The 22,352-nt window shown below is 36.3% G+C and overlaps 1 protein-coding gene across 10 annotated transcripts in view; it reads right to left on the bottom strand.

Moving 5' to 3' along the window:
• Window positions 1–22,352, bottom strand: part of NAALADL2 (N-acetylated alpha-linked acidic dipeptidase like 2) — a 1,532,395-nt gene that overhangs the window by 67,156 nt on the left and 1,442,887 nt on the right. For all 10 annotated transcript variants that reach the window (XM_081235898.1, XM_081235896.1, XM_081235895.1 and 7 more), the window contains one exon: window positions 21,853–21,946. In XM_081235898.1, coding sequence (XP_081092024.1) covers window positions 21,853–21,946 — 94 coding nt within the window. The remainder of the gene's footprint in view (window positions 1–21,852; window positions 21,947–22,352) is intronic.

Genomic DNA, 22,352 nt, shown 5'->3' with positions numbered 1-22,352 from the left:
ACACATGGAGATCAGCTTGGTGCTTTGTGACCACATAGAGGGGTGGGATAGGGAGGGTGGGAGCTAGGAAGATGCAAGAGGGAAGAGATATGGGGATATATGTATATGTATAACTGATTCACTTTGTTATAAAGCAGAAAGTAACACACCATTGTAAAGCAATTATACTCCAATAAAGTTGTTAAAAAAAGCCAATGAGTACTCAACCATACAAAATCTATGGGATACAGAAAAAGCATTCTTGGAAGTTCATAGTGATACAGGCCTTCCTCAAAAAAACAAAAAAAAAATCTCAAACAACCTAACCTACCACTTAAAAGAATTTTAAAAAGAACAAACAAAACTTAAAGCCAGCAGAAAGAAGGAAATAATAAAGATCAGAGAGGAAATAAATAGAGATTTAAAAAACAATAGAAAAAATCAATAAAACCAAGAGCTGGTTCTTTGTAAGGATAAACAAGATTGACAAACCTCTGGCCAGGCTCACCAAAAAGAAAAGAGAGAGAACCCAAATAAACAAAATAAGAATGAAAAAGGAGCCATAACAACTGATACTGCAGAAATACAAATAACCATAAGGGAATACTATGAACAATTATATGTCAACAAATTTGACAACCTAGAAGAAGTGGACAAGTTTCTGGAAGCATGCAGCCCACCGAAACCACGTCAAGAAGAAATAGATAATTTGAACAGACTAATCACTAGAATTGAAATAGATCTATAATTTAAAAACTCCCTACAAACAAAAGTCCAGGAACAGATGGCTTCATAGGTGAATTCTACCCATCATACAATGAAGAACTTATACTGATCCTTCTTAAACTCTTCCAAAGGAGTGAAAAGGATGGAACACTCCCAAGTCATTCTAGGAAGCCACCATCACCCTGATTCCAAAACCAGACAAAGACACCACCAAATATGAATATTGCAGGCCATTATCTTTGATGAATATACAGGCAAAAATGCTCAAAATATTAGCAAACCAAATCCAACAACACATAAAAAAGATCATATACCAAGACCAACTGGGATTCATCACAACTTCACAAGGATGATAAACTCTTACCAAAGTGGTTATAGAGGGAATGTATTTCAAGATAGTAAAAGCTATTTATGACAAACCCATAGCCAATATAATACTCAATGGTGAAAAGCTGAAAGCCTTCCCACTAAAATCTGGAATAAGACAAGGATGCCCACTTTAACCTCTTCTATTCAACATAGTGTTGGAAGTCCTAGCCACTGCAATCAGACAAGAGAAAGAAAAAGGTATCCAAATTGGAAGAGAAGAGGTAAAATTGTCACTATATGCAGATGATATGATACTATATATAGAAAACCCAAAAGACTCCTCACAAAAACTACTGGAACTGATAAACAAATTCAGCAAGGTAGCAGGATACAAGATTAACATACAGAAATTGGTTGCATTTCTTTACACCAACAATGAAATATTAGACAGGGGATGTAAAAAAATAACTTAAAATTGCAAGACCCAAAATAAAACACTTAGGAATAAGCCTCACCAAGGAGGTGAAAGAATTATATGCTGCAAACTATAAAACATTAAAAAAGGAAACTGAAGATTATTCAAAGCAATGGAAAGAAATCCTATGCTCTTGGATTGGAAGAATTAATATTGTTAAAATGGCCATACTACCCAAAGCATTCTACAGATTTAACACATTCTCTATCAAATTACCCATGATATTTTTCAGAGAACTAGAACAAATAATCCTAAAATTCATAAGGAACCATAAAAGAGCCAGAATTGCCAAGCATTGCTGAAAAAAAAAAAAGAACAAAGCAGGAGGCATAACTATCCCAGACTTCAGACAATAGTACAAAGCTAGAGTAATCAAAACAGCATGGTATTGGCACAAAAACAGATATATGGATCAATGAAACAGAATACAGAGCCCAGAAATAAACCCATACACCTATGGTCAACTAATCTTTGACAAAAGAGGCGACAATATACAATGGAAAAGAGACAGCCCTTTCAGCAAGTGGTGTTGGGAAAGTTAGATAGCTATGTGTAAATCAATGAAGTTAGAACACACTCCTCTCACCAAAGAAAGCAATAAACTCAAAATGACTTAAGGACTTAAACATAAGACATGACACCATAAAACTCCTAGAAGAGAACAGAGGCAAAACATTCTCTGACATAAATTGTACCAATATTATCTTAGGTCAGTCTTCCAATGCAATAAAAATAAAAACAAAAATGAATAAATGGGACCTAATCAAACTTACAAACTTTTGCACAGCAAAGGAAACCATAAACAAAATGAAAAGACGTCCTACAGAATGGGAGAAAATATCTGCAAACAATGTGACTGACATGGGCTTAATTTCCAAAATACACAAACAGCTCAGACAACTCAACAACAACCAAAAACCCCAGCCCAATCAAAAAATGGGCAGTAGACCTAAAGAGACATTTCTCCAAAGAAGAAATACAGATGGCCAATAGGCACATGAAAAGATGCCCATCATCGCTAATTATTAGAGAAATGTAAATCAAAACTACAATGAGGTATCAGCTCACACTGGTCAGAATGGCCAACATTAACATGTCTACAAATAAATGCTGGAGAGAGTGTGGAGAAAAGGGAACACTATGGCACTGTTGGTGGGAATGTAACTTGGTGCATCCACTTTGGAAAACATTATGTCGGTTCCTCAGAAAACTAAAAATAGAATTACCATATGATCCAGCAATCCCACTCCAGGGCATATACCCAGACAAAACTATAATTCAAAAAAAATACATGCACCCCTACTTTCATAGCAGCACTATTCACAATAGCTGAGACACTGAAACAACCTAAATGTCTATTGACAGATGAATGGATAAATAAGTGGTACATATATACAATGGAATACTACTCAGCTATGAAAAATGAAATAATTCCATTTGAAGCAACATGGATACAACTAGAGATGATCATATTAAGTGAAGTAAATCAGAAAGAGAAAGACAAATACCATATGATATCACTTATATGTGGAATCTAAAATATGACACAAATGAACCTATCTATGAATCAGAAACAGGATGATGGGCATAGAGAATAGACTGATGGTTGCCAGGGGGGAGGGGTGTGTGAGATGGTTGGATTCAGAGTTTGGGATTAGCAGATGCAAACTGGTGTATATAGAATGGATAAACAACAATGTCCTTCTATATAGAACAGGGAACTATATTCAATATCCTGTGATAAACCATAATGGAAAAGAATATGAAAAATAATGTATATATATATATGTATAACTTGAGTCACTGTTCTATACAACAGTAATTAACACAACATTGTAAATCAACTGTACTTCAATTAAAAAAAGAATTAGACAACCTACCTTTAAAATTATCCCTTTATATCATTGTTCCTGGTGAAAAGCCAACCATTAGTAAGTTTTTATAGCATGGCAGAACATAATGATTTGTGATAAATATTGAATAGCAACCTTAATGTAATACAAAATTGTTGAGACTACCTAGTGAAATTATCTTGATATTATTCAAGAGATGTACTTCTAAATTTCAAATGACAACAGTTTGCCCTTTTTCCTCCATCTCTATGCAAAATACAAATGTATTCTCCATAAGTATTTATCGAGTCCTATTTTGTGTGTTGTTCAATAAGTACTCATTCTGTAAGAAAGACATACAAGATTAAATCTCCAGTCTTAATAAATTCCGAATCTAGTTAGAAATAGCCCCAAACCAGGGAATAAATAAGTATGAAGTGAAATAAATGCTCATGAGGATGAAGAAACAGATCATTGTGTATACCAATATTCAAATTAGACCCCAGGGAAGAAGTGAAACTTGAGAGATCATGGAACTATGCAGAAATCAAGGGCATCTCTAATGGAACTCTTAAAAGTTCTGTAACTTATCATCTATATTAAAGCAGTTGAGGTAGAATATTCCATCTGGAAACAACAATACTGATTAGTCTTCCCTTCCTTTCCCTCAGTCCTCGCTCGCCCTTCTAGAGGATGAATCCACATCCAGCTTAAACCCTTCCATTTTTCTAGCTTGCTATAGAGAGGACAGAGCTGGATATTACAAGCAGTAATAATATTAAGTGAAGAGGAAGAAGGAAGGAGTTAGGGAGGGAGGAGGGAAGGAAGGAAGGAGGAATTACAAGTCAGTGGATATTGAGATCTAGGCAAGCCAGTTCAGAAGAGGCTCTAAAATGTACGGGAGGAAACAGATCCCTGCTACTCAGGGAATCTCCTGCCTTCTAACCAACCTCCACCCTGCACTGTTCTCCCCAGTCAGAAGGCAGGTGGGGTAGTGGGAAGGGCAGTGGCCTTGGAATCTGACGGACCTATATTCAAGCCCTAAATCTACCACTTAAATGTTTACAACCAAGTAAGACTCAGACTCTCTCTGAGGTCATTTCTTAATCTCTATATTGATGTTAGTACTCAACTCAGCTCATGGGGTTAGAGTAATGTCACAGTGAATGTAAGGCACTTAGCAGATTACCTGGGGCTTTGGGGAGTGACCCCTAAAATGGCAAGGTGCTTCTCAGAAAACATGTTCTTCTTGAGGACCCTTGATATAGGATCCTAAAACACCCTCCAACAGATCAGAAACTCAAAGTTATTTAACACACATCCTATCCACAAGTCCTCTGAGGCTTCTGGGTATGATCAGTAACTACGTGCTGACTACACCCCTTGAACCTACACATGTTCTAACCTGTTAGTGTCTGGGACTGGTACAAACTACCTCACCCTGAGGCACTTCATATCTTGCTGAGTTCCTGCTTGGCAGAAACCTGTGTGTATTATGAATGTTCTACAATCTCCTGAACAAATTTATAACTGTCTTATTTTAAATAATGATTTTACTGCCTACTACTGTGGCCTGTCTTCAGAGGTTTATACTTCAAAATGTTTTAGTTTATTTCTATCATTCGGTTTTCTTCTGTGGCTGTATTTTTAAAAACCCACTCAATTTCATTTTAAATTAAGAGTGAAATGTACTGGTCATACTCTAAAACTATATTTTTATATCAGACAAACATAGCCTTTTACTTTAATAGTATTTCACAGTACCTCTTCTATGGATGAGCTTATCACAGTTTTAAAGGTGCTAACAATTGCACAATCACAGCTTAGATTTCACTGATTTATAGTGACAAGAAAAAGTATGATTTATGTTCTGCATAACACAGCAGTTAAAAGCAGAATAGAAGATTATTTTGGGGAAAAATGAATGTTACTTAATGTCATCTTGAAAATATCTTGTGGCATCACTAAAGAGAAGAAAAGAAATTGCCAATATGATTACAGTCAGGGGAAACAGCAGTCCTTTATTATCCTACACTTTCTATTCTTTATGCTGAATCAAAATGAATCATCTCAGCTGATTATTTAAAGAAGTTAAACAAACAAAAAGGCAGGTAGAGAAAGAAGTGTAGGAGCTAGTACACTGCCAATATTCAGATAATCTAACATTGATTCTACAATACATAAATAAAAAGTTATTATTTTAAAAATGCAATATGCCAGAAGACAGTGGATAATTATGTCCAAACTAAATACAATAGAAATCCTTTTTGCAAAGATGCCAAAGTAGCATGTTTAGAAGAATCAGTTTGGCCACTTTTAAAAACATAGGTAACACATTCTAAAGGTTATCTTGTATTCTAGATATTATCCAGTGATCTAGGTAGCCAAGGCAAGTGGAAAGCTAGTAAGACTCTCAGTATATTGCATAGAATGGGTTCTCCCAACAGTGTCTGTCTGCCTAGCACAGAAATTGAACCAGGGGCTCTATTATGGCTTCCAGATACTGCCACTGTATTATGTTTGCAACTACATGATCTGGTTATTGGCTGCTTTGGAAGAATGAGCACAACCTTTCTTTCTTTTCTTTTTTCTTTTTTTCTTTAAGATAAGGACTTTAAAAACATAATAATTAATTAATTTATATTTTTTTGTCTGTGTTGGGTCTTCATTGTTGTGCACGGGCTTTTTCTAGTTGCGGCAAGCAGGGGCTACTCTTCGTTGCAGTGGACGGGCTTCTCATTGCAGTGACTTGTCTTTGTTGTGTAGCATGGGCTCTGGGTGCACAGGCTTCAGTAGTTGTGGCATGTGAGCTCAGTAGTTGTGGCTCACGGGCTCTAGAGTGCAGGCTCAGTAGTTGTGGCACACGGGCTTAGTTGCTCCATGGCATGTGGGGTCTTCCCGGACCAGGGCTCGAACCGGTGTCCCCTGCATTGGTAGGCGGGTTCTTAACCACTGTGCCACCAGGGAAGTCCCAAGCTTTCTTAAATGAATTAAATTAACATGTGGTTTATTTTTTATCACTCTCCTCCTGAGGCAGAAAGCTGGAGTTTTATATTTAATAACACATGTGAGTTTAATTATGTTTTGGCTAAACCAAGAAACTGAAAAAGAAAAGGTTTTAATATAATTAATCAACACGAGGGAAGGGGTACTTCATGCTCTATTACAAGCCATGATTAAAAGTATATGTTTAAAAAAAACTGACTTTGTTAAGTGTTGCCAGTGAGGCAACACTCATAGTACAATGGATTGTAGCACTATCCTGCCATGGGCACAGGGATTTATCTGAAAACTACACTTAGAGGAAAAAAAAAATCACAATGCAATAGCTTCAAGAGGGTGGAGGAGTAAGATGTGGAGATCACCTTTCTCCCCACAAATACATAAAAAATACATGTACATGAGGAACAGCTCCTACAGAACACCTACTGAATACTGGCAGAAGACCTCAGACTTCCCAAAATGCAAGAAAGTGTCCACATACCTGGGTAGGGCAAAAGAAAAAAGAAAAAACAGAGACAAAAGAATAGGAACTGGACCTGCACCTCTGGGAGGGAGCTGTGAAGGAGGAAAGGTTTCCACACACTAGGAAACCCCTTCACTGGCAGAGACAGCAGGTGGGTGGGGGGAAAGCTTTGGAGCCATGGAGGACAGCGCAACAAGAGTGCAGAGGTCAAAGCGGAGAGGTTCCTGAACAGAGGATCAGTGCCGACCAGCACTCACCAGCCCGAGAGGCTTGTCTGCTCACCCACTGGGGCGGGTGGGGACTGGGAACTGAGGCTTGGGCTTTGGAGGTCAGATCCCAGGGAGAGGACTGAGGTTGGCTGCGTGAACACAGCCTGAGGGGGCTAGTGCACCACAACTATCCAGGAGGGAGTCTGGGAAAAAGTCTGGAACTGCCTAAGAGACAAGAGACAACTATTTTGGGGTGCGTGAGGAGAGGGGATTCAGAGCACCACCTAAACAAGCTCCAGAGACAGGTGAGAGCCACGGCTATCAGTGCGGACACCAGAGATGGGCATAAAATGCTAAGGCTGCTGCTGCAGCCACCAAGAAGCCTATGTTCAAGCACAGGTCACTATCCACACCTCTCCTCCCAGAAGCCTATGAAACCCACAACTGCCAGGGTCCAGTAATGCAGGGACAACTTCTCTGGGAGAAAACACACCACGCCTCAGGATGGTGCAACGTCAAGCCAGCTTCTGTCACCACAGGCTCGCCTGGCATTCCATATCCCTACATCCCCCTGGCCGGAGTGAGCCAGTGCCCCATAATCGGCTGCTATTTTAACTCCCTCCTGTCTGGGAGGGGAACAGACACCCTCAGGCGACCTACACACAGAGGCGGGGCCAAATCTAAAGCTGAACCACAGGAGCTGTGTGAACAGAGAAGAGAAACACAAATTTCTGCATGCAGCCTCAGGAGCAGCGGATTAAATCTCCACAAACAAATTGATGTACCCAAAATCTGTGGAATATCTGAATAGACAACAAATTAGCCCAAAATTGAGGCAGAAGACTTGGGGAGCAACTGTAGACTTGGGCTTTGCTTTCTGCATCTAATTTGTTTTTTGTTTGAGGTTTATCTTAGTTTAGTATTTACAGCTTATTATTATTTGTAGATTTGTTTATTGATTTGGTTGCTCTTTTTCTTTTTTTAAATATATATATATATATTTCCTTTTCTCCTTTTGTGACTGTGTATGTGTATGCTTCTTTGTGTGATTTTACCTGTATAGATTTCCACTTACCCCATTTTTCCTAGGGTTCTGTCTGTCCTTTATTTTTTTTTTTAAGTATAGTTTTTAGCGCTTGTTATCATTAGTGAATTTGTTTTTTGGTTTGGTTGCTCTTTTTCCATCTTTCATATTACTTTTTTATTTTAATAACATTATTCTTTCTTTCTTTCTTTCTCTCTCTCTCTCTCTCTTTCTCTCTCTTTCTTTTGTCTTTCTTTCTTTCTTTCTTTCTCCCTTTTCTTCTGAGCCATGTGGCTGAAAGGGTCTCGGTGCTCTGGCCAGGTGTCAGGCCTAAGCCTCTGAGGTAGGAGAGCCAAGTTCAGAACATTGGTCGACCAGAGACCTCTTGATCCCACACAATACAAAACGGAGAAAGTTCTCTCAGAGATCTCCATCTCAATGCAAAGATCCAGCTCCATTTCAATGACCAGTAAGCTACAGTGCTGAACACCCTATGCCAAACAACTAGGAAGACAGGAACACAACACCACCCATTTGCAGAGAGGCTGCCTAAAATCATAATAAATTCACAGACACAAAAACACACCACAGGAGGCAGTCCTGCCCACCAGAAAGACAAGATCCAGCCTCATCCATCTGTGTTCTAGTGGAAACCTACACAACCCACTGAACCAACCTTAACCACTGGGGGAAGACACCAAAAACAATGGGAACTACGAACCTGCAGCCTGTGAAAAGGAAAATGCAAACACAGTAAGTAAAGCGAAATGAGAAGACAGGGAAGCACAGCAGATGAAGGAGCAAGGTAAAAACACACCAGACCAAACAAATGAAGAGGAAATAGGCAGTCTACCTTAAAAAGAATTCAGAGTAATGATAGTCAAGATGGCCCAAAATCTTGGAAATAGAATGGAGAAAATACAAGAAACGTTTAACAAGGATCTAAAAGAACCAAAGAGCAAACAAACAATGATGAACAAAACAATAAATGAAAGTTAAAATTCTCTACAAGGAATCAATAGCAGAATAACTGAGGCAGAAGAACTGATAAGTGACCTGGGTGTTAAAATAGTGGAAATAATTACCTCAGAGCATAATAAAGAAAAAAGAATGAAAAGAATTGAGGACAGTCTCAGAGACCTCTGGGATAATATTAAATGCACCAACATTCTAATTATAGGGGTTCCAGAAGAAGAAGAGAAAAAGAAAGGAACTAAGAAAATATTTGAAGAGATTATAGTTGAAAACATCCATAATATGGGAATGGAAATAGTCAATCAACTCCAGGAAGAGCAGAGAGTCCCATACAGAATAAATCCAAGGAGAAACATGCCAAGACACATATTAATCAAACTATCAAAAATTAAAGACAAAGAAAAAATATTAAACACAGCAAGAGACAAACAACAAATAACATACAAGTGAATCCCCATAAGGTTAACAGCTGATCCTTCAGCAGAAGCTCTGCAAGCCAGGAGGGAGTGGCAGAACATATTTAAAATGATGAAAGAGAAAAACCTACAACGAATATTACAACCCAGCAAGGATCTCACTCAGATATGACGGAGAAATTAAAACCTTTACAGAGAAGCAAAAGCTATGAGAATTCAGGACCACCAAACCAGCTTCACAACAAATGCTAAAGGAACTTTTCTATGCAGGAAGCACAAGAGAAGGAAAACAACTACAGGAACAAACACAAAACAATTAAGAAAATGGTAATAGGAGCACACATATTGATAATTACCTTAAATGTAAATGTATTAAATGCTCCCACCAAAAGACATAGACTGGCTGAATGGACACAAAAACAACACCCGTATATATGCTGTCTATAAGAGACACACTTCAGACCTAGGGACACATACAGACTGAAAGTGAGGGGATGAAAAAAGGTATTCCATGCAAATGAAAATCAAAAGAAAGCTGGAATAGCAATTCTCATATCAGACAAAATAGACTTTAAAATAAAGATGATTACAAGAGACAAAAAAACACACTACATAATGATCAAGGGAATAATCCAAGAAGAAGATATAACAATTTTAAATATTTATGCACCCAACATAGGAGCACCTCAATACATAAGGCAAATGCTAACAGCCATAAAAGGGGAAATTGACAGCAACAAAATCACAGTAGGGAACTTTAACACCCCATTTTCATCAATGGACAGATCATAGAAAATGAAAATAAATAAGGAAACACGAGCTTTAAATGATACATTAAACAAGATGGAATTAATAGATATATATAGGACATTCCATCCAAAGACAACAGAATACATTTTCTGCTCAAGTGCTCATAGAACATTCTCCAGGACAGATTATACCTTGGGTCACAAATCAAGACATTGTTAATTTAAGAAAATTGAAATCATATCAAGTACCTTTTCCAGCCACAACGCTATGAGACTAAATATCAATTACAGGAAAAATCTGAGAAAAATAAAAACACCTGAGGCTAAACAATACACTACTAAATAACCAAGAGATCACTGAAGAATTCAAAGAGGAAATAAATAAATACATAGAAACCAATGACAATGAAAACATGAGGACCTAAAACTATGGGATGCAGCAAAAACAGTTTTAATAGGGAAGTTTATAGCAATACAATCCTACCTCAAAAAACAAGAAAGATCTCAAATAAACAACCTAACCTTACACCTACAGGAACTAGAGAAAGCAGAACAAAAAACCACCAAACTTAGCAGAAGGAAAGAAATCATGAAGATCAGAGCAGAAATAAATGAAGGAAACGATAGTTAGGATCAATAAAACTAAAAGCTGGTTCTTTGAGAAGATAAACAAAATTGATAAACCACTAGCCAGACTCATCAAGAAAAAAAGGGCAAAGACTCAAATCAGTAGAATTAGAAATGAAAAAAGAGAAGTAGCAACTGACACTGCAGAAATACAAAGGATCATGAACGATTACTACAAACAACTACATGCAAATAAATTGGACAACCTAGAAGAAATGGACAAATTCTTAGAAATTCACAACATTCTGAGACTGAACCAGGAAGAAACAGAAAATATGAACAGGCCAATCACAAGCACTGAAATTGAAACTGTGATTAAAAATCTTCCAACAAACAAAAGCTCAGGACCGGATGGCTTCACAGGCGAATTCTATCAAACATTTAGAGAAGAAATAACACCTTTCCTTCTCAAACTCTTCCAAAATGTAGCAGAGGGAGGAACACTCCCAAAATCATTCTATGAGGCCACCATCACACTAATACCAAAACCAGACAAAGATGTGACAAAGAAAGAAAACTACAGGCCAAAATCACTGATGAACATAGATTCAAAAATCCTCAACAGAATACTAGCAGACAGAATCCAACAGCACGTTAAAAGGATCATACACCATGATCAAGTGGGCTTTATCCCAGGACTACAAGGATTCTTCAATATATGCAAATCAATCAGTGTGATACACCAGATTAACAAATTGAAGGAGAAAAACAATATGATCATCTTAATAGATGCAGAGAAAGCTTTCGAGAAAATTCAAAACTGATTTATGATAAAAACCCTCCAGAAAGTAGGCATAGAGGGAACTTTCCTCAACATAATAAAGGCTATATATGATAAGCCCACAGCGAACATCATCCTCAATGGTGAAAAACTGAAAGCACTTCCAGTAAGATGAGGAAGAAAACAAGGTTGCACACTCTCACCACTATTATTCAAGATAGTTTTGGAAGTTTTAGCCACAGCAATCAGAGAAGAAAAAGAAATAAAAGGAATCCACATCAGAAAAGAAGAAGTAAAACTGTCATTGTTTGCAAATTACATGATTCTATACATAGAGAATCCTAAATATGGTACCAGAAAATTACTAGAGCTAATCAATGAATTTGGTAATGTAGCAGGAAACAAAATTAATGCACAGAAATCTCTAGCATTCTTATACACTAATGATGAAAAATCTGAAAGTGAAATTAAGAAACACTCCCATTTAGCATTGCAACAAAAAGAACCAAATATCTAGGAATAAACCTACCTAAGGAGACAAAAGACCTGTATGCAGAAAATTATAAGACACTGATGAAAGAAATTAAAGGTGATACAAATAGATGGGGAGATATACCATGTTCTTGGATTGGAAGAATCAATATTGTGAAAATGACTACTACCCAAAGCAATCTACAGATTCAATGCAATCCCTATCAAACTACCACTAGCATTTTCTACAGAAATAAAACAAAAATTTAACAATTTGTATGGAAACACAAAATACCCCGAATAACTAAAGCAATGTTGAGAAAAAAAAAAAAAACAAACACGCAGCTGGTGGAATCAGGCTCCCTAACTTCAGACTATGCTACAAAGCTACAGTAATCAAGACAGTATCGTACTGGCATAGAAACTGAAATATAGATCAATAGAACAGGATAGAACGCCCAGAGATAAACCCACCCACATATGGTCACCTTATCTTTGATACAGGAGGCAAGAATATACAGTGGAGAAAAGACAGCCTCTTCAATAATGGTGCTGGGAAAACTGGACAGCTACATGTAAAAGAATGAAATTAGAACACTCCCTAACACTATACACAAAAATAAACTCAAAATGGAATAAAGACTTAAATGTTAGGGCAGACACCATCAAACTCTTAGAGGAAAACATAGGCAGAACAGTCTATGACATAAATCATAGCAAGATCCTTTTTGACCCACCTCCTAGAGAAATGGAAATAAAAACAAAAATAAACAAATGGGACCTAATGAAACTTAAAAGCTTTTACACAACAAAGGAAACTGTAAACAATATGGAAAGACAACCCTCAGAATGAGTGAAAATATTTGCAAATGAATCAACTGACAAAGATTTATATCCAAAATATACAGGCAGCTCAATATAAAAAAAACAAACAACCCAATCCAAAAATGGGCAGAAGACCTAAATAGACATTTCTCCAAGGAAGATATACAGATTGCCAACAAACACATTAAAGGATGGTCAACATCACTAATCATCAGAGAAGGGCACATCAGAACTACAATGAGGCCGTTGTAGTTCTGACCTCACAATAGTCAGAATGGCCATCATCAAAAAATCTACAAATAATAAATGCTGTAGAGGGTGTGGAGAAAAGGAAATCCTCTTGCACTGCTGATGGGAATGTAAATTGATACAGCCACTATGGAGAACTATATGGAGGCTCCTTAAAATACTAAAAATAGAACTACCATATGACCCAGCAATCCCACTACTGGGCATATACCCTGAGAAAACCATAATTCAAAAAGAGTCATGTACTACAATTTTCATTGCAGCTCTATTTGCAATAGCCAGGACATGGAAGCAACTTAAGTGTCCATCGACAGATGAATGGCTAAAGAAGATATGGCACATATATACAATGGAATATTACTCAGCCATAAAAAGCACCGAAATTGAGTTATTTGTGGTGAGGTGGATGGAACTAGAGTCTGTTATACAGAGTGAAGTAAGTCAGAAAGTGAAAAACAAATACCGTATTCTAATACATATATATGGAATACACACACACACACACACACACACACAAATGGTTCTGAAGAACCTAGGGGCAGGACAGGAATAAAGATGCAGACATAGAGAATGGACTTGAGGACATGGGGAAGGGGAATTGTGCTGGGATGAAGTGAGAGAGCTGCATAGACATATATACACTACCAAATGTAAAATAGATAGCTAGTGGGAAGCAGTCACATAGCACAGGAAATCAGCTCGGTGCTTTGTGTCCACCTAGAGTGATGGGATAGGGAGGGTGGGAGGGGGATGCAAGAGGGAGGAGATATGGGTATATATGTATACATATAGCTGATTCACTTTGTTTTACAGCAGAAACAAACACTCCATTGTAAAGCAATTATACTACAATAAAGATTAAAAAATAATAATAAAATAAAATTACTGTAAGCTTAAAAAAAAAAAGCTCAAGAGGAACTTGATCCTGCTGACAACCATGTGACTAAGCTAAGATGACTCTGCCCCAGCTGAGCTCTCAGATGTGTATTTCAATAAATTTTCAAGAAATATATTATTTATTTTCAATAAATATATTCAATATAGACTTGTCTGAATACATCAACATCATCTACCAATTCATAAGAAAAAGACAGAAACTTCATGTAAAGTGATCAAAATTCTTATTGGTAAAATTAAAGAAAATGCTACAGTGACTTTGGAAATCTTTTTGGCAGTATCTGCTGAGGTGAGACATACACATACCCTATGATCCAGCAAGGGGTATGCATGTGCACTAAGAGACACGTAGGAGATTGATCACAGCAGTATTGTTCATAATAACCTCAACCTGGGATCATCCCAACTGTACCTCATGGTAGAACTGATAACCAAACTGCAGTTTGTTCATACAATGGAAGACTGAACAGTAGTGGAAACAAACTGCATCTCCGTGCAACAACGTGGATGAACCTCACACTCATATGTAGGTCAAAGCTACGTTCAAAAGAATGCACATCATCATATCATTCCATCTTATAAAATGTAAAGTCTTCCTTTATAAGGGAAAAATTAATCTTCAGTGTTCGGCAGTGTTTGTCTTTGGGAAGCAGAGCCAGGATGAGATTAGGAAGGGCTCAGGGAAGCTCTGGAATTTGGCTTTTCTTCTGTGTCTTGATCAATACAAGTGTTTGCAAGCTGAGAAAATTCACTGAGCTGGATGCTTAGGAGTTTCACAGTTTTCAGCACTTATCATAATTTAAAGTATTTTTTAGATTGTAACTATCATTATTTTTATCTGCATTTCACCTGTCAAGACAACTGAAGAGTCTGAAATATTTCTCTTAGCATAAAAAGCATATGGAAACAACTCCCTGGTAATATCTCAGGCAGGTACATGCCCAAGATGACGTTAATATTTAAGCCTTAAGCTCATATAAGGCTGCACTGGTTATCTGAACCGTTAAGACGCCTCAAGGAAGAGGACCATATCCTGAATGCTGTGGGGTCTCTGGTGTCCCAGCCCTGGTAGAGGGTACTCCCACATCTCAGGAGGACTGCACTTCTAGGGAGAAAGGATAAACAGAGAAGGACAAGCAGAGAGACAACTGGAAGACAGCCGAAGAAATGTGCATATAAAAATTCTTACTAGCCTTCTGCCACATTTTTTTAATTGAAGCACAATTGCTATTCAATATTATATAAGTTACAGGTGTACAATATAGAGATTCACAATTTTTAAAAGCTATGCTCCATTATTATAAAATATTGACTATGTTCCCTGTGTTGTACTATATATCCTTGTAGCTTATTTTTTACATAATAGGTTGGACCTCTTACTCCCCTCTCCCCACTGGTAACCACTAGTTTGTTCTCTACATCTGTGAGTCTGGAAGATGGATGGTGGAAGAAATGTGCATATAAAAATTCAAAAGAAAAAATCATAATGCAATAGAGCATTATTATGATGAGAGACTAGTAAAAATGATAAGTCATTAATGTGTTTCAATCAATGTAGTGACACATGAAATGTAGACAGTGAAAGGAAGCTTTAAACAGATTTGGATGAAGTACTCAGAGCGGGGAAGAAAACAATGATCACAAAGGAAAGCTGTATGAATAGCAACAAATTGTGAGATAGGAGTAAACAAAAGCAAAGAAAGTATAACTCTGAGGAAAACAAAAGGGACACCATGCTTAGGGTAAGAATTAAGGAACATTATGCAATGAAAATATGAGTTCAAAGAGAAATGGGGAGAAAGGAAAACTAGTTTCAGGAGACAAACACTGACATTATAGAGACAACAGGTTTGTTGCAGACCCAGCTGTCTCAAATCCTTGTTTGGATGAGATGTGGAATATCAGTAAGTGAAATATAATCTTTAATATAGTTATGTAGTCAGAATCCATACAAAAATACAATGGGGATTAAAACTGAACATATTTTCAGGAATTTGTACCCAATAAATGGCTAATCTCTTATCAAATTTCTCCATCATTTTGGGCAAGCAAGGTAAGACACTTCTCAGAGAATCCTTTTGAGTTTAAGTCCTTGTCACACAAAAAAGTCAGTCCCAGAAATGCCAGTTCAGACCACGAAAAATCTAGCATGGTTCAGAGTTCCCATGGGAACAAGATCTTTCCCTAGGACTGTTTGGATTTTAGATGGTCTGCTTTAGATTTCTCAGGGAGAGCACAGACCAGGTACCCAGGGCACCCATCCTTTACTATCTATAGGCCAGTCCAGAGTTTGAATTGGTGGTCATTAAAACCAAGACTGGAGACAGATGGGCTGAGGACTAGACTCATGCAATTTATAAAGTGCACTCTTCGAAATTCATCTTACATTACTCAGAAAGAAGAAGAAAAGAAAAAAGGACATTAGATGGGCCCCCATCACTTGTGATTGTAGAAAAGAACCAAAGTGACACTTGAAAATATGACACTACAAATCTAACAGAAATCATAGTGCTTGCTTCAGTGGCATCATCACCTTGAAATACTATCCCTCCTCCTAAAATGAAGCGAATGACGCTAATGAATTATCAAAGCTAATAAAAAACAAAGATGAAATCAGCATTGTCAGTTTTTTAAAGAACAGTGGGAAATGCTGCCAACAACCATTTGACATTTAGTGAGACAATCAGGAGGTGGCAATAAGCCACAGAGTTCGAAATTACGTTTCCTGCTGGGCCTGGCCTGCACTAAATAAATGTGTAAGTAGCCAGATCAAATGAACATGACTTTTACTTTATTTGGTCATTTGTCATTTTTACAATCATGCTAAATAATTACATCTAAAATTCTGGCAAAGAAAAATAGCAGATATTAAATTAAAAGTATCAGAATTATATAGTTGTTAATTATTTTGAAATGCTATTTTTTTTGCATTAAAAAGTGGATAAAGTGAGAAACAGTAAACTTAGTAAGGTCATTAGTACTCACTCCTTAGTCAGCTTCCAGGTTCAATGGTGTGGTGATACTTATTCTTGACACCTTCCCTTGCCCCCATAAACTCGTACCATTGCCTTGTATGTGCGTTTTTTGGACACACTTTTATTTGTCACAAATATATCTGAAGCATGTCAGTTATCTTATCAGTCACTATTTACACTATATCCCCATGCACCATGTATAAATATTCATTCTCTAACTATTATGTGCTTGGCATTGACCAAATATTAAGAGCCAAGGTCACTCAGTCAAAATGAGCTTTCAAAAACCAACCAATAAATCAACTCAAACAAATTATTCACTGGTATATTATCCTTTTTTCTGGTGGTTGTGCGAATGATAGAGAATGGTCTGCTGCTACCATAAACTAGTGTAATAAATAAACAACTTGGCTGGTTGTCAAGGGGTAACACTTACACTGTTGAAAATGCAATTGGGTTTCAGAGACCTTCATACTTAAACTCTCTGCAGTAAGGAGAAACAGTATTTTATAGTTCAGCTTTGAAGGTCTTTTTTTAAAAACTGTAATTGAGAATTTAAGACTAATCACCATTAACTGTCATAGCAAAATAAGAAAATATATCAACAATTAAATCTTGTATTAAGCAGTAAAATTATATGTTTCATTTAACATGCTACAGGAACACTGTTTAGCTAATGAAGTCGTCTAGCATTGTAGCTAAAACAAACTGAAATATTTATTTAGTTGTTGATAAGTGGTGTCCATTATTTACACATTAGTACATTAAAGTATTCTATTTTAAAAATAAGGTTACAACCAAAGTAGTCAAAATAGAACAGGTAAAACAAATTGCCTACAATTTAGCAAATATTTGAATAACCTTTTACTATAGTACAGATAATTCAAATAATTTTGAATCATGATAACTAAAATACAAAAATGTATAGCTTAAAGGTGACAACTCATATCCCCTTGATCAAATACTTATATGCAGGTCATGGTAAAAGAATATTTTTTGCCCATTTTGGGGGTTACTTTTTTTTTTTTTTTTTTTGCTTTGCTTTGTCTTTTTAGTATGGGTACATCTCAAGTCTGGCCACATCTTTTGGAGTGAAAGTGACAGGGAGATCCAAGTAGTTTCACATCAAAAGAAACAAAACTCAGAAATAACCAACAACCAAAGAATAAACGGTCCAATGTAATAGCAAGAAGCCAAAATGCTCCTGGCTCATCCAACTGAGAACCTGGGATTTTGGGGAGAGGTTCATCTAGACTTTGTCATGTCTGGCCTGCACTGGAAATCATTGTAGAATGACTGCAGTTTGTTTTTTCCACCTGTAATTACATGCTTTGAGATATAACTGTTAAAGAAAGGATTATTATCACATATTTTCAGACCGTTTTCTTTACCTTTTTGCCTTAACTGAAACCTGGCTCTCCCCTATTGACATTTCTCCCTCTGCAGCCCTCTCAGGCGGTAGCTCTTTTTTCTCCCATACCCTTTGTACCACTAGCCATAGAAGAACAATATGAGGTATCTCTAAGTCGCTGCTCATCCTCTGAAGATTTTAGCTCCTGGCTCAGTCACTCTCTCTTAAAAGAATTACTCCTATCTTAGTTCTTGACAATATCAATATCCATGTAGACGTAGTCTGGCCTCTTTTCTCCATAGCCTTTTTTCCTCTATTGATCAGCTACCATACTTCCATGGTCATACCTCAGCCCGTACACTGTCATTACCAATATCTGCACTTTTTATATGGTCAAATTTTCAATAATCCCATTTGCTGGTCTTTTCAGCTTATGTTTTCTTAATTCCTTGATTTCACCAATAAATAAAGTCTATCCATCCTCCTTTAGTTATGCTCACCCTCTTTCCCTTTGCATCCTCACGTTATTCTATACCCAGTTTAGATACATCAGTCCATCACTATGAATGCTCCTTTGCAGACACTCTCATTTTTCCTTACCTTATCTAATTCATTACTCTCTCCCAGCAAAACCCTAGATCTGATTAAATCCAATTCTGCCTGCTTTATGCCTGAATCCCCAGCTGAAGGCTGGAAAAAGATACACAATTATGTTGAATTATCTCATGTAAAATATATTTCTTTTGAGTGCTTAATGTTGCCCAAAAGACTAATCCCATTTTCATAATTCATTCACTCTACCATCTTCCCAAACAACTAATATTTTATTGTTTTTTACAATCTAAGGAGACTTGCCAAGAGCTCCCAGCACCACATCTACCCATGTGCCATATGCTCTGCCTTCCTTCACATTTTTATGGGTGGACGACCGCATTCATAACTAAGGCAACATCCTCCACCTTATGCTGCTTCTAGTCAAAGAAATCATTCCAGCAATTCTCCTTTCACTCTTCTAAATCAAATCTTCATTCTCCATGCAATCATTCTCATCAAAGTAAAAACATGCTAACCATTCTCAACTCCATGCTTTCCATCTACCATCACCTGTTCCCAATTTACCACTTTCCATTCTATTTTGAACCCCTCTAATCAGACTATTTCATATAACATTCTACTAAAATTGTTTTTGTTGAGCTCACCAATGACCTCCAAATTGTTAAATCCAGCAGTCAATTCTCAGTCCTAATTTTTCTTAACCTGTGGCGTTATTTGACAGAGTGAATCACTCCTTCCTCTTTGAAAGCATTTATTCACTTGGCTTCAGGATATCACATTCACCGGGTTTGTCTCTTACTCTTTGTCTGCTCCTTCTTAGTCTCCTCTGCTGATTCCCCTTTTTTCCCCCAATTTCTAAATGCAGGAGTGCCCAGAAATCTTATACCTTTTCTGTACTCTATCCGCACTCAACCCCTCAGAAATCTCATTTGGGATAGCTCTCAAATTTATATTCCCACACCAAATCTCTCCTCTGTACTCTGGATACAACCACTGTCAGTTTTGCCCTTTAACACTTATTTTGAAAATGCAAATTTACTCCAAAGTGACTGATATTAGGGAACAATTTGAGCATAAAGCTAACTTAAAAATTGCTTTGACTTATGCAAATTTTGTTCTACCATACATGTATGTTTCTCAGGAGAAGAGATTTTAATTTTGTTTTATTTGTTTATTTAGTGGCTGGATTTTATGTTTTTGTTTTTTTGGTCATATAAGTGTACCAGGCATACAGTAGGTGCTCAATATTGTTAAATGAATGAATAAATGGGTTCAAGAGATCCTGTAAAGTCTATGGGGGTTATATGCAAAGCTTTTTGTACAAGTGTAATTTTCTGAGGAGAGAGACCATACTTTTCTTCGGATTTTCAAAGGGATTCCTAACTACCCACAAAGAAACAGAGTAATAATATAATTCTAACAATGACCCTTTAGGACTTTTTTCTGACCTTCAGAAGTAGCCTACATTACTTAAAATGGTCATATAGGAATGATAATGCTATAATATTACTTATGGATTCAAAAAATAAACCCAATTATTTAAAAAGAAAATAGAATTTGGAATTTAAAATGACAGTATTGTTATTGCTTTTGCTGGCTCTGTTTAATTTTAAAAATATCTGTTCATATTTTTATTACAATGCTATTAAACATTTATGTAGATTTGGACTCAGAAAAGCAACTTGTAAATCATTTATAATTCTATTGTACAATGTTTCTATTTCACAGTATACTCCTTGAGGCTCCTTTCTATGCATGAGAATTATTCTTTGTAGATGGACAAATCTTTATGTAATACAAATAATAGTCTCCTCTTTTTGTTCTTTGAAAGTTTTAAGTATAATATGCAGTAGCAACTGAATTTCTAAAGTGAAAAAATGAGAACTAAAGAAAAGCAAAACAGTCTACAGAAAAAAAATAAAGTAGTTGCTTAAAAGAAATCCTTGCAAAAACTATTCACAGAAGTCTTTAACCCTTTATTTATGCCTATATTGTTCTTACTTTGTAAAATACCATATACTTGGTTACTCAGTTTCTAAGAAATATTCTAGAAATAGAAAATTATAAGTGGAGAACAGAGTAACTGCTACAGATAGTGACACTCATGACAATAAAAAGAAGAAGCTTGACAAAAGTAGAAAAAATAGAGACTAGCTTAAATAACCAAAAGCAGAGCAATATGAGGCCATTTAGTATGGGTGCAAAATAGCCCTAAACAGCTCAATTGTGCCCAAGGTCATGGTTTTACACAGCCACTATAATAAAAGTAATAAGAATCACTGAGGGAGAAAAAATATTGTTTTGTAGTAGTCTCTGGATTAAGAATCAACCCAGGTAGTCAAAATTTAAAAATAAAAGTAATAAAGTTTCAGATACTAGAAATATTTGGCTCTTTAGAGTGATCCATTTTCCAAGAATTACTGCTTAAGTTCTATAGTGAAAATATTGGCTTTTATATTGAGAGATACATGTCTACAAATGATCTGATAGTATGATGTGTGGCTCAAAGAGGAGAAGGAGGGTGTATTTTTAAAATTACAATACTGCCCTTTGTGTTTGGTGAATGGTGAAAAACTAGAAGTGTAGGTGAAAGATTTGTATATAGATAAAGGAAAAATAAAGATAATTATTAGGTGGTGTTAGAATTCTGTAGAGAGAGAGATATTCAAACTGCAAGGAACTTAAATAGAGACTGTGGAAATAATTTCCTGGTTTCCTCCTTGTCATCCTTAATCTAGGATTAGCCAACACTTCAGTCAAATGGACCCAGCCCATACTTCATGGAAACCAATCCCAAAGGACAAACTTCTGGGCCAGTCTTCTTTCAAATAACTGAATATTAGGTATACCTCATTCTTGTTGACATGGTAGCCCACATTCTTCTAAGCCCTTCTCATGATTGTCCTCTATAGGAAGGGAAATGCTACATTGCCATAGCTAGTAAGATAGTGGATAACTTTATCTATTCCTTGTTCACAATTATTCATTTGCTAAAATTACTATAATTCAAAGAAAAATTACCTTTAAGGCTGTTTTGAACTTCTAAAGCTATATCGAGAGCATTAAAGGGCAGAACTGGTTCGTTGGCAATTTGTAAAATCACTTCTCCTGAGAGCTGAAAGAAAAAGAAAAAAACACTAGCATTTAATATTAAGGGTTTTTGTTTGTTTTCCATGATTTCATACACTTTTATACACTTATCTAGAGTAAAAAAACACAGAGGGTAAATTTATTTTTATAAAATCTCTTTTTCTTTTAAAACTTTTTAAAATTTTGTTTTCCTGTAAAGAAAAAAAAAATCCTCAGTATATTTTTCATGTTTCAGAATAGTATAAGGAAATATAATATTTTCTTCCTTTTGGGCTAAAATATTAAGAAATAACTTCCTTAGTTGAAAGAGTTGTAATATGTAAACTTTAAAACAATTCCTTATAAAACAGTTCAGAATGTCACATGATAAAACAATCAAGAACAATGGCAAATCAATAGCTGATTATTGGACCAAGTAAAATTCCAGACAA

The sequence above is a fragment of the Mesoplodon bidens genome (assembly GCF_964165515.1).
Source record: "Mesoplodon bidens genome assembly, chromosome: 5".
Taxonomy (NCBI): domain Eukaryota; kingdom Metazoa; phylum Chordata; class Mammalia; order Artiodactyla; family Ziphiidae; genus Mesoplodon; species Mesoplodon bidens.
This window is presented reverse-complemented; position numbering and strand designations above follow the sequence as displayed.